We start from the raw sequence: 17,621 nt of genomic DNA, 5'->3' as shown, positions 1-17,621 counted from the left end.
ACACTTCTGATGCTTAATATTAGACTTGTGCATTCGTATTCGGGAGAACATGAAAACAAATGGTGAGTTTGTTGAAACAGAAAACCAAATAAACTAACATGGTGGCCAGTAAAAATAGACGAATCTTCGTGTTCATCTTTGTTAATACCTCTTAGCTGGTCTCCTTGGTCCCGTCCCTACCTATCTTGTCTACGTAGCATCGCAGGAGTTAACTTGAATGAGAATCCGTAGGATCGCCCCTGGAGCTAAAAGTTCGTAAGAGCGACTCTCTTGGTTGATGCCAGAGGAGCTCCCTGGCTGCGACCAATAGAGGCGCTCGTATAATGCATGTGCCCTTTTGTGCCATGAAAGTTTTCTGCGATCACAGGAACTAAAGCTTTTAGAATAAAAAACAAACAAACAAAAAACCACTTTCATTCTTAATATTGCCATTCAGAACACTTTATTTAGGGAAGACACAGATGTGGTATATTAGTTTTCTTGTGTCCTTATATATCCCCTAACGCTCTCTGCATTCTGTCCATTTTGTCGGCTTCTGCTTCGAGAGTCTGTAGTAGAGTAGCTTCCCAATGAACACAGATCAACTCCTTTGCATTGATGTACATCTCATCTTGTCAGTTCTAAGGCTCACAGACCTCGGAGCCATGTTCATTTGTTGGGGCTCTTGAAGGTTTGCACATACAACAAAGACTCTTTAAGCCTGACATCAAGCCACCTACATAACTCGAAGTGAAAAGTGTCCTGCAGGGGTGCAAGAACTGATAAAAAATCAGCATGAAGAGCATCGATGTGGTATAACCCACCAGGAGCAGTGCGACCAAAAAAGTGCTACCTATGAGCGAGTAAACATCTGTTTGATAGATGTACCATAGGAAAATCAGGACGGCGTTTTCAATATGTCTGAGCATATAATACATGGTGATGCGACACCAATTGTTTGATTTGGTAATCAGGTCGGGCTCACTGAGCTCGACCTGAATCGGACACCAGCAGAAAATGCTCGTCACAGAGTACAGGATGTTCAGTACAGCACGCTCAGTAGCAGTCCTACACTTGCTCAAACCATTCTTGTTTCCCGATGACTTATTCTTCCAAAAACTGATCCATGAGTAGAGCATAAAAGCCAACAGATTTAAGGCCACCACACACAGGGTCCATGTTTTGAAAACGGAGCTGAAGAGGCCAAGCACGACGACTCTGCAGGAAATCTCAAGGAATCTCCAAATCAATAAGCAGAGGTAGGCAGCTGGTCGAAAGGTGAAATCATAGTCCTCGTAATTAATTCGAATGGCCAGGATGTTGCACTGTAACGCTCCATACGTAACGGACAGCAGAGAGATACTCATAAGCATGCCTGAAGAAAATCAGAAAAGGAAAGGACAATTCCAATTAGTAAACATTAAGATAAATGTATGTGTAAATGATATGCATTTATGAAGACAAAGTATAGTTCTTAATCACTGGGGCATTTCTGCACATACAATTTGTGTGTGACTATATTGACAAAGAAACCACAAAGAAATGTTGTCTTACATCTGCATAGGCTTATATGCTGTTGCGAGATGGAAATATACAGCTGTAGTATCAGTTGAGGTGCTGACCCAAAGAAAGCTTGGATGAAGGAGGCCCAGCGGAAAGCAGAACTGTGTTTGGACAGCAGCATATCAACGCGACCAACCTCCTGTTCCACCTCAACCCAACCGCCATCTTCAGACAGCTGCTTCCTCTTAATGAGGGTGTCGTATGGATCCTCTGATTTTCCATCAATGAAGTAAAGGCGGAGAACTTGCACACACCTGCAAAGTACAGGAAAAAATAGGGTTCACTCATTATTATCACTGGACAGAACATTACAGCCACATGGGGTGAGGTTCCGTTTAACACAATGAAAACTATTACTGCCCTGCATCATTAGATAAATGCTTTCACCCAAACCTGACCCAAAACATAACGCCTTCTATTCGTCTTTCCAGCCCCCTGTATATCCCCGGTTCAAATATAATCTGGCCAAGAAGCACACATAAAACCATAAACTCAATAGTGACTGAGATTTTAGATTCAACTCAAACTCTATGTATTTAAATGATATCTCGGTATGTATCGCTTTTCTACAAAACACAATCATTCCCTTCAAAATATCCCCTGTTCCCACTCTTTGTACTATCAGAGCTACAAATATTAAATGGAACGCCTTTTACCCATCTAAAATGAGAACACGTTTGTTGTCCGGGTTTAGTGGGAGGGAGTCAGTGAAAATTCGATCCATTTTTAAGGGGCCTGAAACCTATGAACTCTGACGGCACATGAAACCTCGTAACATTAAGTTGCAACGGATCACATTGTGATAACTTGTAAGCAGATGCCATATACAAAATCTGTGACAGTTGTATTTGATGGCTTTATTCATCTATTGATTCCTAATTGCTCACAAGAGCAGAGCATCTTTTCCTTCTGTAGAAATATGCTTTAATCTGTGTTATTGGTGATTTCATTCTAAATGGTCTTTGTGAAATATTTTGTCTATCCCTTATTGTAACAGCGCTATGGAATCTGCGGGCACTATATAAATAAATGGCATGGAATCGTCAGCGGTTTTCATTTCTTTTACAGTAGACAGTGTGCCATGTACCTAATGCACTGGCTCACCGATGTGGTATGTATCTAAATACAGGGCACCTTCCCTCCTCACTCACCTGAACAGAGGTCCCAGCTGCAGGAGATGAAACAGATGTTCCAGGGATCTGTCATCAAAGAATTCCATGTGGAAGCAGACAAAACAGATCTGTACCAGAAGGCAGGGCAGAAGACAGAATAGGAGGGTCAAGTACAACCAAATTCTGTGCACTGCAGTGCTGTATGTGCTGCTCAAGTACAGGCCTAAGATTGTCTCTGCTACATATAGAAACAGAGAAATCAAAATTGAGCGAGGGAATTTCATGGTCGCTCAGCTTGAGTGCGGACACTCAGAAACAACGCGTAGCAAACAGCTACTTTTGAGAAATAACAGCGTCAGGCAAGCAGGAGTGCACGAAACACTATCCAACCATCAACTGACCTAGCCCAGCTGCTGCTTTCCCTATAGCCTACAGTGACATCACAATCACTTTGTGATGTCATAATGCTGATAATGTAACAGCTGGCTGTCAGCAGCATGTGTGATTTTAGCAGTTATTTAAATAGTTATATGTTTTCAACAAAGTGTATTATTGTATTATCTTTTGCCGTTTTTGAAATAAAGCAGTTTACTTCAATGGAACACAGAGGACTAACTACATAAGGGAAATGGTGCTTTTATTAAGAGCCGATGGAAGTGAACATAGTAGCCAACTGAAGCACTAGACTAAGGGCGTAACTAGAAACCACAGGGCCCTGGCGCAAAAATTGCCCGGGTCCTCCCAACAGCTGGTATGTAGTGGTGTGATAATACACCATGCATGGCATAGGTTTAACAACACATTTCAAGAGAACATTGTCTCAGAAAGTGCAAAATGATGCGCTTTTCTGCTTAAACTTATGAGCATAAATCAGAACCCTAAAGATTTGTCCCAGAGTTTCTGGGTGAAGGACCACTACCTTGGGTCTCCAGTCGACCTTCTTCTTTCTCCACTCCCCCTATTTCACACTTATCAGGAGCTAGCCCTACCCCTTACATGGCTTGCCTTGCCTTCAAACGCAGCTAGCTGCATACAAAGGTGCTTTTAAATTGTACTTGCTAGTTGTCCACCGATTCCTTGCTTTGTCCTATGTGCATATTGGTCATTTGAAAACACACCTCAACACATGAATTCATATGTTTTTTTTGCGTGTTCTTCCCTTTCCAAATTTTTTTAGCCATAATGTTCTTACAACAGGTAAGAAACCTTAATGATACTCAGCCTTAAAAGGGAAACTGCTGTTAAAAAAATTCCAGTTGACTTAATATATCTGATCATTACAGGTGCCTCTATCAAAAATCGTTTGTGAAACATTATTACTCACAAGGTTCTTGAGCCAGTAGACCCTTGATAATTACCACGCTAACAGTGCAGGATTTTCAGATAATGCCGAAAAGTGTTACTATACAAAAAGCATCAGTGAGTTCTCGTTAACCTTGCATACTCACAATGAGTTTCAGGAGTTTTAATAACTAAAATAACTAATATATATATATATATATATATATATATATATATATATATATTTAAATATATAGTAGATTTTACTCCCAAAACCCTGGGCTCTAGGATTAAAAAAAAAACCCTGAGACCTATTCTTCGATAATTACAGAAACAACTACTGTTGATGGAGAATGGACAGAGGTCCCTATTTAGCTATTAACTGTATTTTGTATCATACTTTGTTACCTAGTTTGATGTCTGTCAAAGTAACAAGTAGCTGGCATATAGCCGCCTATCTGCTAGCAACTACCAGTTTGCAGCTTGTAACCATATAAAACAGTTGGTAGCTACAGGCAGTCCATCCTGAATGTAGTTCACCAAGTGCATTCAGTTTTCATTTCAAATACACCCAACAAATTTAGAGCTTCAAATACTTGTTGAGCAGGTATCAAAAAGAGATCCCTTAAAGCTGTAATTCTTGTGTTTATACTGAGGATAACAATTCCATGCATTAAAAAAAAAAAAAAAAAAAAAAAACAGAAAACCTATTGGCATACACTTCTGATGCTTAATATTAGACTTGTGCATTCGTATTCGGGAGAACATGAAAACAAATGGTGAGTTTGTTGAAACAGAAAACCAAATAAACTAACATGGTGGCCAGTAAAAATAGACGAATCTTCGTGTTCATCTTTGTTAATACCTCTTAGCTGGTCTCCTTGGTCCCGTCCCTACCTATCTTGTCTACGTAGCATCGCAGGAGTTAACTTGAATGAGAATCCGTAGGATCGCCCCTGGAGCTAAAAGTTCGTAAGAGCGACTCTCTTGGTTGATGCCAGAGGAGCTCCCTGGCTGCGACCAATAGAGGCGCTCGTATAATGCATGTGCCCTTTTGTGCCATGAAAGTTTTCTGCGATCACAGGAACTAAAGCTTTTAGAATAAAAAACAAACAAACAAAAAACCACTTTCATTCTTAATATTGCCATTCAGAACACTTTATTTAGGGAAGACACAGATGTGGTATATTAGTTTTCTTGTGTCCTTATATATCCCCTAACGCTCTCTGCATTCTGTCCATTTTGTCGGCTTCTGCTTCGAGAGTCTGTAGTAGAGTAGCTTCCCAATGAACACAGATCAACTCCTTTGCATTGATGTAAATCTCATCTTGTCAGTTCTAAGGCTCACAGACCTCGGAGCCATGTTCGTTTGTTGGGGCTCTTGAAGGTTTGCACATACAACAAAGACTCTTTAAGCCTGACATCAAGCCACCTACAAAACTGGATGTGAAAAGTGTCCTGCAGGGGTGCAAGAACTGATAAAAAATCAGCATGAAGAGCATCGATATGGTATAACCCACCAGGAGCAGTGCGACCAAAAAAGTGCTACCTATGAGCGAGTAAACATCTGTTTGATAGATGTACCATAGGAAAATCAGGACGGCGTTTTCAATATGTCTGAGCATATAATACATGGTGATGCGACACCAATTGTTTGATTTGGTAATCAGGTCGGGCTCACTGAGCTCGACCTGAATCGGACACCAGCAGAAAATGCTCGTCACAGAGTACAGGATGTTCAGTACAGCACGCTCAGTAGCAGTCCTACACTTGCTCAAACCATTCTTGTTTCCCGATGACTTATTCTTCCAAAAACTGATCCATGAGTAGAGCATAAAAGCCAACAGATTTAAGGCCACCACACACAGGGTCCATGTTTTGAAAACGGAGCTGAAGAGGCCAAGCACGACGACTCTGCAGGAAATCTCAAGGAATCTCCAAATCAATAAGCAGAGGTAGGCAGCTGGTCGAAAGGTGAAATCATAGTCCTCGTAATTAATTCGAATGGCCAGGATGTTGCACTGTAACGCTCCATACGTAACGGACAGCAGAGAGATACTCATAAGCATGCCTGAAGAAAATCAGAAAAGGAAAGGACAATTCCAATTAGTAAACATTAAGATAAATGTATGTGTAAATGATATGCATTTATGAAGACAAAGTATAGTTCTTAATCACTGGGGCATTTCTGCACATACAATTTGTGTGTGACTATATTGACAAAGAAACCACAAAGAAATGTTGTCTTACATCTGCATAGGCTTATATGCTGTTGCGAGATGGAAATATACAGCTGTAGTATCAGTTGAGGTGCTGACCCAAAGAAAGCTTGGATGAAGGAGGCCCAGCGGAAAGCAGAACTGTGTTTGGACAGCAGCATATCAACGCGACCAACCTCCTGTTCCACCTCAACCCAACCGCCATCTTCAGACAGCTGCTTCCTCTTAATGAGGGTGTCGTATGGATCCTCTGATTTTCCATCAATGAAGTAAAGGCGGAGAACTTGCACACACCTGCAAAGTACAGGAAAAAATAGGGTTCACTCATTATTATCACTGGACAGAACATTACAGCCACATGGGGTGAGGTTCCGTTTAACACAATGAAAACTATTACTGCCCTGCATCATTAGATAAATGCTTTCACCCAAACCTGACCCAAAACATAACGCCTTCTATTCGTCTTTCCAGCCCCCTGTATATCCCCGGTTCAAATATAATCTGGCCAAGAAGCACACATAAAACCATAAACTCAATAGTGACTGAGATTTTAGATTCAACTCAAACTCTATGTATTTAAATGATATCTCGGTATGTATCGCTTTTCTACAAAACACAATCATTCCCTTCAAAATATCCCCTGTTCCCACTCTTTGTACTATCAGAGCTACAAATATTAAATGGAACGCCTTTTACCCATCTAAAATGAGAACACGTTTGTTGTCCGGGTTTAGTGGGAGGGAGTCAGTGAAAATTCGATCCATTTTTAAGGGGCCTGAAACCTATGAACTCTGACGGCACATGAAACCTCGTAACATTAAGTTGCAACGGATCACATTGTGATAACTTGTAAGCAGATGCCATATATAAAATCTGTGACAGTTGTATTTGATGGCTTTATTCATCTATTGATTCCTAATTGCTCACAAGAGCAGAGCATCTTTTCCTTCTGTAGAAATATGCTTTAATCTGTGTTATTGGTGATTTCATTCTAAATGGTCTTTGTGAAATATTTTGTCTATCCCTTATTGTAACAGCGCTATGGAATCTGCGGGCACTATATAAATAAATGGCATGGAATCGTCAGCGGTTTTCATTTCTTTTACAGTAGACAGTGTGCCATGTACCTAATGCACTGGCTCACCGATGTGGTATGTATCTAAATACAGGGCACCTTCCCTCCTCACTCACCTGAACAGAGGTCCCAGCTGCAGGAGATGAAACAGATGTTCCAGGGATCTGTCATCAAAGAATTCCATGTGGAAGCAGACAAAACAGATCTGTACCAGAAGGCAGGGCAGAAGACAGAATAGGAGGGTCAAGTACAACCAAATTCTGTGCACTGCAGTGCTGTATGTGCTGCTCAAGTACAGGCCTAAGATTGTCTCTGCTACATATAGAAACAGAGAAATCAAAATTGAGCGAGGGAATTTCATGGTCGCTCAGCTTGAGTGCGGACACTCAGAAACAACGCGTAGCAAACAGCTACTTTTGAGAAATAACAGCGTCAGGCAAGCAGGAGTGCACGAAACACTATCCAACCATCAACTGACCTAGCCCAGCTGCTGCTTTCCCTATAGCCTACAGTGACATCACAATCACTTTGTGATGTCATAATGCTGATAATGTAACAGCTGGCTGTCAGCAGCATGTGTGATTTTAGCAGTTATTTAAATAGTTATATGTTTTCAACAAAGTGTATTATTGTATTATCTTTTGCCGTTTTTGAAATAAAGCAGTTTACTTCAATGGAACACAGAGGACTAACTACATAAGGGAAATGGTGCTTTTATTAAGAGCCGATGGAAGTGAACATAGTAGCCAACTGAAGCACTAGACTAAGGGCGTAACTAGAAACCACAGGGCCCTGGCGCAAAAATTGCCCGGGTCCTCCCAACAGCTGGTATGTAGTGGTGTGATAATACACCATGCATGGCATAGGTTTAACAACACATTTCAAGGGAACATTGTCTCAGAAAGTGCAAAATGATGCGCTTTTCTGCTTAAACTTATGAGCATAAATCAGAACCCTAAAGATTTGTCCCAGAGTTTCTGGGTGAAGGACCACTACCTTGGGTCTCCAGTCGACCTTCTTCTTTCTCCACTCCCCCTATTTCACACTTATCAGGAGCTAGCCCTACCCCTTACATGGCTTGCCTTGCCTTCAAACGCAGCTAGCTGCATACAAAGGTGCTTTTAAATTGTACTTGCTAGTTGTCCACCGATTCCTTGCTTTGTCCTATGTGCATATTGGTCATTTGAAAACACACCTCAACACATGAATTCATATGTTTTTTTTGCGTGTTCTTCCCTTTCCAAATTTTTTTAGCCATAATGTTCTTACAACAGGTAAGAAACCTTAATGATACTCAGCCTTAAAAGGGAAACTGCTGTTAAAAAAATTCCAGTTGACTTAATATATCTGATCATTACAGGTGCCTCTATCAAAAATCGTTTGTGAAAAATTATTACTCACAAGGTTCTTGAGCCAGTAGACCCTTGATAATTACCACGCTAACAGTGCAGGATTTTCAGATAATGCCGAAAAGTGTTACTATACAAAAAGCATCAGTGAGTTCTCGTTAACCTTGCATACTCACAATGAGTTTCAGGAGTTTTAATAACTAAAATAACTAATATATATATATATATATATATATATATATATATATATATATATATATTTAAATATATAGTAGATTTTACTCCCAAAACCCTGGGCTCTAGGATTAAAAAAAAAACCCTGAGACCTATTCTTCGATAATTACAGAAACAACTACTGTTGATGGAGAATGGACAGAGGTCCCTATTTAGCTATTAACTGTATTTTGTATCATACTTTGTTACCTAGTTTGATGTCTGTCAAAGTAACAAGTAGCTGGCATATAGCCGCCTATCTGCTAGCAACTACCAGTTTGCAGCTTGTAACCATATAAAACAGTTGGTAGCTACAGGCAGTCCATCCTGAATGTAGTTCACCAAGTGCATTCAGTTTTCATTTCAAATACACCCAACAAATTTAGAGCTTCAAATACTTGTTGAGCAGGTATCAAAAAGAGATCCCTTAAAGCTGTAATTCTTGTGTTTATACTGAGGATAACAATTCCATGCATTAAAAAAAAAAAAAAAAAAAAAAAACAGAAAACCTATTGGCATACACTTCTGATGCTTAATATTAGACTTGTGCATTCGTATTCGGGAGAACATGAAAACAAATGGTGAGTTTGTTGAAACAGAAAACCAAATAAACTAACATGGTGGCCAGTAAAAATAGACGAATCTTCGTGTTCATCTTTGTTAATACCTCTTAGCTGGTCTCCTTGGTCCCGTCCCTACCTATCTTGTCTACGTAGCATCGCAGGAGTTAACTTGAATGAGAATCCGTAGGATCGCCCCTGGAGCTAAAAGTTCGTAAGAGCGACTCTCTTGGTTGATGCCAGAGGAGCTCCCTGGCTGCGACCAATAGAGGCGCTCGTATAATGCATGTGCCCTTTTGTGCCATGAAAGTTTTCTGCGATCACAGGAACTAAAGCTTTTAGAATAAAAAACAAACAAACAAAAAACCACTTTCATTCTTAATATTGCCATTCAGAACACTTTATTTAGGGAAGACACAGATGTGGTATATTAGTTTTCTTGTGTCCTTATATATCCCCTAACGCTCTCTGCATTCTGTCCATTTTGTCGGCTTCTGCTTCGAGAGTCTGTAGTAGAGTAGATTCCCAATGAACACAGATCAACTCCTTTGCATTGATGTAAATCTCATCTTGTCAGTTCTAAGGCTCACAGACCTCGGAGCCATGTTCATTTGTTGGGGCTCTTGAAGGTTTGCACATACAACAAAGACTCTTTAAGCCTGACATCAAGCCACCTACAAAACTGGATGTGAAAAGTGTCCTGCAGGGGTGCAAGAACTGATAAAAAATCAGCATGAAGAGCATCGATATGGTATAACCCACCAGGAGCAGTGCGACCAAAAAAGTGCTACCTATGAGCGAGTAAACATCTGTTTGATAGATGTACCATAGGAAAATCAGGACGGCGTTTTCAATATGTCTGAGCATATAATACATGGTGATGCGACACCAATTGTTTGATTTGGTAATCAGGTCGGGCTCACTGAGCTCGACCTGAATCGGACACCAGCAGAAAATGCTCGTCACAGAGTACAGGATGTTCAGTACAGCACGCTCAGTAGCAGTCCTACACTTGCTCAAACCATTCTTGTTTCCCGATGACTTATTCTTCCAAAAACTGATCCATGAGTAGAGCATAAAAGCCAACAGATTTAAGGCCACCACACACAGGGTCCATGTTTTGAAAACGGAGCTGAAGAGGCCAAGCACGACGACTCTGCAGGAAATCTCAAGGAATCTCCAAAGCAATAAGCAGAGGTAGGCAGCTGGTCGAAAGGTGAAATCATAGTCCTCGTAATTAATTCGAATGGCCAGGATGTTGCACTGTAACGCTCCATACGTAACGGACAGCAGAGAGATACTCATAAGCATGCCTGAAGAAAATCAGAAAAGGAAAGGACAATTCCAATTAGTAAACATAAAGATAAATGTATGTGTAAATGATATGCATTTATGAAGAAAAAGTATAGTTCTTCATCACTGGGGCATTTCTGCACATACAATTTGTGTGTGACTATATTGACAAAGAAACGACAAAGAAATGTTGTCTTACATCTGCATAGGCTTATATGCTGTTGTGAGATGGAAATATACAGCTGTAGTATCAGTTGAGGTGCTGACCCAAAGAAAGCTTGGATGAAGGAGGCCCAACGGAAAGCAGAACTGTGTTTGGACAGCAGCATATCAACGCGACCAACCTCCTGTTCCACCTCAACCCAACCGCCATCTTCAGACAGCTGCTTCCTCTTAATGAGGGTGTCGTATGGATCCTCTGATTTTCCATTAATGAAGTAAAGGCGGAGAACTTGCACACACCTGCAAAGTACAGGAAAAAATAGGGTTCACTCATTATTAACACTGGACAGAACATTACAGCCACATGGGGTGAGGTTCCGTTTAACACAATGAAAACTATTACTGCCCTGCATCATTAGATAAATGCTTTCACCCAAACCTGACCCAAAACATAACGCCTTTTATTCGTCTTTCCAGCCCCCTGTATATCTCCGGTTCAAATATAATCTGGCCAAGAAGCACACATAAAACCATAAACTCAATAGTGACTGAGATTTTAGATTCAACTCAAACTCTATGTATTTAAATGATATCTCGGTATGTATCGCTTATCTACAAAACACAATCATTCCCTTCAAAATATCCCCTGTTCCCACTCTTTGTACTATCAGAGCTACAAATATTAAATGGAACGCCTTTTACCCATCTAAAATGAGAACACGTTTGTTGTCCGGGTTTAGTGGGAGGGAGTCAGTGAAAATTCGATCCATTTTTAAGGGGCCTGAAACCTATGAACTCTGACGGCACATGAAACCTCGTAACATTAAGTTGCAACGGATCACATTGTGATAACTTGTAAGCAGATGCCATATACAAAATCTGTGACAGTTGTATTTGATTGCTTTATTCATCTATTGATTCCTAATTGCTCACAAGAGCAGAGCATCTTTTCCTTCTGTAGAAATATGCTTTAATCTGTGTTATTGGTGATTTCATTCTAAATGGTCTTTGTGAAATATTTTGTCTATCCCTTATTGTAACAGCGCTATGGAATCTGCGGGCACTATATAAATAAATGGCATGGAATCATCAGCGGGTTTCATTTCTTTTACAATAGACAGTGTGCCATGTACCTAATGCACTGGCTCACCGATGTGGTATGTATCTAAATACAGGGCACCTTCCCTCCTCACTCACCTGAACAGAGGTCCCAGCTGCAGGAGATGAAACAGATGTTCCAGGGATCTGTCATCAAAGAATTCCATGTGGAAGCAGACAAAACAGATCTGTACCAGAAGGCAGGGCAGAAGACAGAATAGGAGGGTCAAGTACAACCAAATTCTGTGCACTGCAGTGCTGTATGTGCTGCTCAAGTACAGGCCTAAGATTGTCTCTGCTACATATAGAAACAGAGAAATCAAAATTGAGCGAGGGAATTTCATGGTCGCTCAGCTTGAGTGCGGACACTCAGAAACAACGCGTAGCAAACAGCTACTTTTGAGAAATAACAGCGTCAGGCAAGCAGGAGTGCACGAAACACTATCCAACCATCAACTGACCTAGCCCAGCTGCTGCTTTCCCTATAGCTTACAGTGACATCACAATCACTTTGTGATGTCATAATGCTGATAATGTAACAGCTGGCTGTCAGCAGCATGTGTGATTTTAGCAGTTATTTAAATAGTTATATGTTTTCAACAAAGTGTATTATTGTATTATCTTTTGCCGTTTTTGAAATAAAGCAGTTTACTTCAATGGAACACAGAGGACTAACTACATAAGGGAAATGGTGCTTTTATTAAGAGCCGATGGAAGTGAACATAGTAGCCAACTGAAGCACTAGACTAAGGGTGTAACTAGAAACCACAGGGCCCTGGCGCAAAAATTGCCCGGGTCCTCCCAACAGCTGGTATGTAGTGGTGTGATAATACACCATGCATGGCATAGGTTTAACAACACATTTCAAGGGAACATTGTCTCAGAAAGTGCAAAATGATGCGCTTTTCTGCTTAAACTTATGAGCATAAATCAGAACCCTAAAGATTTGTCCCAGAGTTTCTGGGTGAAGGACCACTACCTTGGGTCTCCAGTCGACCTTCTTCTTTCTCCACTCCCCCTATTTCACACTTATCAGGAGCTAGCCCTACCCCTTACATGGCTTGCCTTGCCTTCAAACGCAGCTAGCTGCATACAAAGGTGCTTTTAAATTGTACTTGCTAGTTGTCCACCGATTCCTTGCTTTGTCCTATGTGCATATTGGTCATTTGAAAACACACCTCAACACATGAATTCATATGTTTTTTTAGCGTGTTCTTCCCTTTCCAAATTTTTTTAGCCATAATGTTCTTACAACAGGTAAGAAACCTTAATGATACTCAGCCTTAAAAGGGAAACTGCTGTTAAAAAAATTCCAGTTGACTTAATATATCTGATCATTACAGGTGCCTCTATCAAAAATCGTTTGTGAAACATTATTACTCACAAGGTTCTTGAGCCAGTAGACCCTTGATAATTACCACGCTAACAGTGCAGGATTTTCAGATAATGCCGAAAAGTGTTACTATACAAAAAGCATCAGTGAGTTCTCGTTAACCTTGCATACTCACAATGAGTTTCAGGAGTTTTAATAACTAAAATAACTAATATATATATATATATATATATATATATATATATATATATATTTAAATATATAGTAGATTTTACTCCCAAAACCCTGGGCTCTAGGATTAAAAAAAAAACCCTGAGACCTATTCTTCGATAATTACAGAAACAACTACTGTTGATGGAGAATGGACAGAGGTCCCTATTTAGCTATTAACTGTATTTTGTATCATACTTTGTTACCTAGTTTGATGTCTGTCAAAGTAACAAGTAGCTGGCATATAGCCGCCTATCTGCTAGCAACTACCAGTTTGCAGCTTGTAACCATATAAAACAGTTGGTAGCTACAGGCAGTCCATCCTGAATGTAGTTCACCAAGTGCATTCAGTTTTCATTTCAAATACACCCAACAAATTTAGAGCTTCAAATACTTGTTGAGCAGGTATCAAAAAGAGATCCCTTAAAGCTGTAATTCTTGTGTTTATACTGAGGATAACAATTCCATGCATTAAAAAAAAAAAAAAAAAAAAAAACAGAAAACCTATTGGCATACACTTCTGATGCTTAATATTAGACTTGTGCATTCGTATTCGGGAGAACATGAAAACAAATGGTGAGTTTGTTGAAACAGAAAACCAAATAAACTAACATGGTGGCCAGTAAAAATAGACGAATCTTCGTGTTCATCTTTGTTAATACCTCTTAGCTGGTCTCCTTGGTCCCGTCCCTACCTATCTTGTCTACGTAGCATCGCAGGAGTTAACTTGAATGAGAATCCGTAGGATCGCCCCTGGAGCTAAAAGTTCGTAAGAGCGACTCTCTTGGTTGATGCCAGAGGAGCTCCCTGGCTGCGACCAATAGAGGCGCTCGTATAATGCATGTGCCCTTTTGTGCCATGAAAGTTTTCTGCGATCACAGGAACTAAAGCTTTTAGAATAAAAAACAAACAAACAAAAAACCACTTTCATTCTTAATATTGCCATTCAGAACACTTTATTTAGGGAAGACACAGATGTGGTATATTAGTTTTCTTGTGTCCTTATATATCCCCTAACGCTCTCTGCATTCTGTCCATTTTGTCGGCTTCTGCTTCGAGAGTCTGTAGTAGAGTAGATTCCCAATGAACACAGATCAACTCCTTTGCATTGATGTAAATCTCATCTTGTCAGTTCTAAGGCTCACAGACCTCGGAGCCATGTTCATTTGTTGGGGCTCTTGAAGGTTTGCACATACAACAAAGACTCTTTAAGCCTGACATCAAGCCACCTACAAAACTGGATGTGAAAAGTGTCCTGCAGGGGTGCAAGAACTGATAAAAAATCAGCATGAAGAGCATCGATATGGTATAACCCACCAGGAGCAGTGCGACCAAAAAAGTGCTACCTATGAGCGAGTAAACATCTGTTTGATAGATGTACCATAGGAAAATCAGGACGGCGTTTTCAATATGTCTGAGCATATAATACATGGTGATGCGACACCAATTGTTTGATTTGGTAATCAGGTCGGGCTCACTGAGCTCGACCTGAATCGGACACCAGCAGAAAATGCTCGTCACAGAGTACAGGATGTTCAGTACAGCACGCTCAGTAGCAGTCCTACACTTGCTCAAACCATTCTTGTTTCCCGATGACTTATTCTTCCAAAAACTGATCCATGAGTAGAGCATAAAAGCCAACAGATTTAAGGCCACCACACACAGGGTCCATGTTTTGAAAACGGAGCTGAAGAGGCCAAGCACGACGACTCTGCAGGAAATCTCAAGGAATCTCCAAAGCAATAAGCAGAGGTAGGCAGCTGGTCGAAAGGTGAAATCATAGTCCTCGTAATTAATTCGAATGGCCAGGATGTTGCACTGTAACGCTCCATACGTAACGGACAGCAGAGAGATACTCATAAGCATGCCTGAAGAAAATCAGAAAAGGAAAGGACAATTCCAATTAGTAAACATAAAGATAAATGTATGTGTAAATGATATGCATTTATGAAGAAAAAGTATAGTTCTTCATCACTGGGGCATTTCTGCACATACAATTTGTGTGTGACTATATTGACAAAGAAACGACAAAGAAATGTTGTCTTACATCTGCATAGGCTTATATGCTGTTGTGAGATGGAAATATACAGCTGTAGTATCAGTTGAGGTGCTGACCCAAAGAAAGCTTGGATGAAGGAGGCCCAACGGAAAGCAGAACTGTGTTTGGACAGCAGCATATCAACGCGACCAACCTCCTGTTCCACCTCAACCCAACCGCCATCTTCAGACAGCTGCTTCCTCTTAATGAGGGTGTCGTATGGATCCTCTGATTTTCCATTAATGAAGTAAAGGCGGAGAACTTGCACACACCTGCAAAGTACAGGAAAAAATAGGGTTCACTCATTATTAACACTGGACAGAACATTACAGCCACATGGGGTGAGGTTCCGTTTAACACAATGAAAACTATTACTGCCCTGCATCATTAGATAAATGCTTTCACCCAAACCTGACCCAAAACATAACGCCTTTTATTCGTCTTTCCAGCCCCCTGTATATCTCCGGTTCAAATATAATCTGGCCAAGAAGCACACATAAAACCATAAACTCAATAGTGACTGAGATTTTAGATTCAACTCAAACTCTATGTATTTAAATGATATCTCGGTATGTATCGCTTATCTACAAAACACAATCATTCCCTTCAAAATATCCCCTGTTCCCACTCTTTGTACTATCAGAGCTACAAATATTAAATGGAACGCCTTTTACCCATCTAAAATGAGAACACGTTTGTTGTCCGGGTTTAGTGGGAGGGAGTCAGTGAAAATTCGATCCATTTTTAAGGGGCCTGAAACCTATGAACTCTGACGGCACATGAAACCTCGTAACATTAAGTTGCAACGGATCACATTGTGATAACTTGTAAGCAGATGCCATATACAAAATCTGTGACAGTTGTATTTGATTGCTTTATTCATCTATTGATTCCTAATTGCTCACAAGAGCAGAGCATCTTTTCCTTCTGTAGAAATATGCTTTAATCTGTGTTATTGGTGATTTCATTCTAAATGGTCTTTGTGAAATATTTTGTCTATCCCTTATTGTAACAGCGCTATGGAATCTGCGGGCACTATATAAATAAATGGCATGGAATCATCAGCGGGTTTCATTTCTTTTACAATAGACAGTGTGCCATGTACCTAATGCACTGGCTCACCGATGTGGTATGTATCTAAATACAGGGCACCTTCCCTCCTCACTCACCTGAACAGAGGTCCCAGCTGCAGGAGATGAAACAGATGTTCCAGGGATCTGTCATCAAAGAATTCCATGTGGAAGCAGACAAAACAGATCTGTACCAGAAGGCAGGGCAGAAGACAGAATAGGAGGGTCAAGTACAACCAAATTCTGTGCACTGCAGTGCTGTATGTGCTGCTCAAGTACAGGCCTAAGATTGTCTCTGCTACATATAGAAACAGAGAAATCAAAATTGAGCGAGGGAATTTCATGGTCGCTCAGCTTGAGTGCGGACACTCAGAAACAACGCGTAGCAAACAGCTACTTTTGAGAAATAACAGCGTCAGGCAAGCAGGAGTGCACGAAACACTATCCAACCATCAACTGACCTAGCCCAGCTGCTGCTTTCCCTATAGCTTACAGTGACATCACAATCACTTTGTGATGTCATAATGCTGATAATGTAACAGCTGGCTGTCAGCAGCATGTGTGATTTTAGCAGTTATTTAAATAGTTATATGTTTTCAACAAAGTGTATTATTGTATTATCTTTTGCCGTTTTTGAAATAAAGCAGTTTACTTCAATGGAACACAGAGGACTAACTACATAAGGGAAATGGTGCTTTTATTAAGAGCCGATGGAAGTGAACATAGTAGCCAACTGAAGCACTAGACTAAGGGTGTAACTAGAAACCACAGGGCCCTGGCGCAAAAATTGCCCGGGTCCTCCCAACAGCTGGTATGTAGTGGTGTGATAATACACCATGCATGGCATAGGTTTAACAACACATTTCAAGGGAACATTGTCTCAGAAAGTGCAAAATGATGCGCTTTTCTGCTTAAACTTATGAGCATAAATCAGAACCCTAAAGATTTGTCCCAGAGTTTCTGGGTGAAGGACCACTACCTTGGGTCTCCAGTCGACCTTCTTCTTTCTCCACTCCCCCTATTTCACACTTATCAGGAGCTAGCCCTACCCCTTACATGGCTTGCC

The 17,621-nt window shown here is 40.6% G+C and overlaps 4 protein-coding genes across 4 annotated transcripts; all 4 read right to left on the bottom strand.

Annotated features, from left to right (window-relative positions):
• Positions 1-620: 620 nt before the first annotated feature.
• LOC128473764 (endoplasmic reticulum membrane adapter protein XK-like) lies at positions 621-2,938 on the bottom strand. Its single transcript, XM_053456003.1, has 3 exons — positions 2,694-2,938; positions 1,534-1,796; positions 621-1,354 (listed from the first exon to the last, which is right to left on the bottom strand). The coding sequence occupies exons 1-3, from the start codon at positions 2,936-2,938 to the stop codon at positions 621-623; spliced, it is 1,242 nt and encodes a 413-aa protein (XP_053311978.1).
• A 2,334-nt stretch (positions 2,939-5,272) lies between these two features.
• LOC128473763 (endoplasmic reticulum membrane adapter protein XK-like) lies at positions 5,273-7,590 on the bottom strand. Its single transcript, XM_053456002.1, has 3 exons — positions 7,346-7,590; positions 6,186-6,448; positions 5,273-6,006 (listed from the first exon to the last, which is right to left on the bottom strand). The coding sequence occupies exons 1-3, from the start codon at positions 7,588-7,590 to the stop codon at positions 5,273-5,275; spliced, it is 1,242 nt and encodes a 413-aa protein (XP_053311977.1).
• A 2,307-nt stretch (positions 7,591-9,897) lies between these two features.
• Positions 9,898-12,248, bottom strand: LOC128475170 (endoplasmic reticulum membrane adapter protein XK-like). Its single transcript, XM_053457643.1, has 3 exons — positions 12,004-12,248; positions 10,844-11,106; positions 9,898-10,664 (listed from the first exon to the last, which is right to left on the bottom strand). Exons 1-3 carry the CDS (start codon positions 12,246-12,248, stop codon positions 9,931-9,933), a joined length of 1,242 nt encoding a protein of 413 aa, XP_053313618.1. The 3' UTR covers positions 9,898-9,930.
• Positions 12,249-14,548: 2,300 nt separating this feature from the next.
• Positions 14,549-16,899, bottom strand: LOC128475172 (endoplasmic reticulum membrane adapter protein XK-like). The gene is made up of 3 exons (XM_053457644.1): positions 16,655-16,899; positions 15,495-15,757; positions 14,549-15,315 (listed from the first exon to the last, which is right to left on the bottom strand). Exons 1-3 carry the CDS (start codon positions 16,897-16,899, stop codon positions 14,582-14,584), a joined length of 1,242 nt encoding a protein of 413 aa, XP_053313619.1. The 3' UTR covers positions 14,549-14,581.
• Between the last annotated feature and the right edge of the window lie 722 nt (positions 16,900-17,621).

The sequence above is a fragment of the Spea bombifrons genome, chromosome 2 (assembly GCF_027358695.1).
Source record: "Spea bombifrons isolate aSpeBom1 chromosome 2, aSpeBom1.2.pri, whole genome shotgun sequence".
NCBI classification, from domain to species: Eukaryota; Metazoa; Chordata; class Amphibia; order Anura; family Pelobatidae; genus Spea; species Spea bombifrons.
Note: the sequence above shows the minus strand (reverse complement) of the source record. Positions and strands in the feature narration are given on the sequence as shown.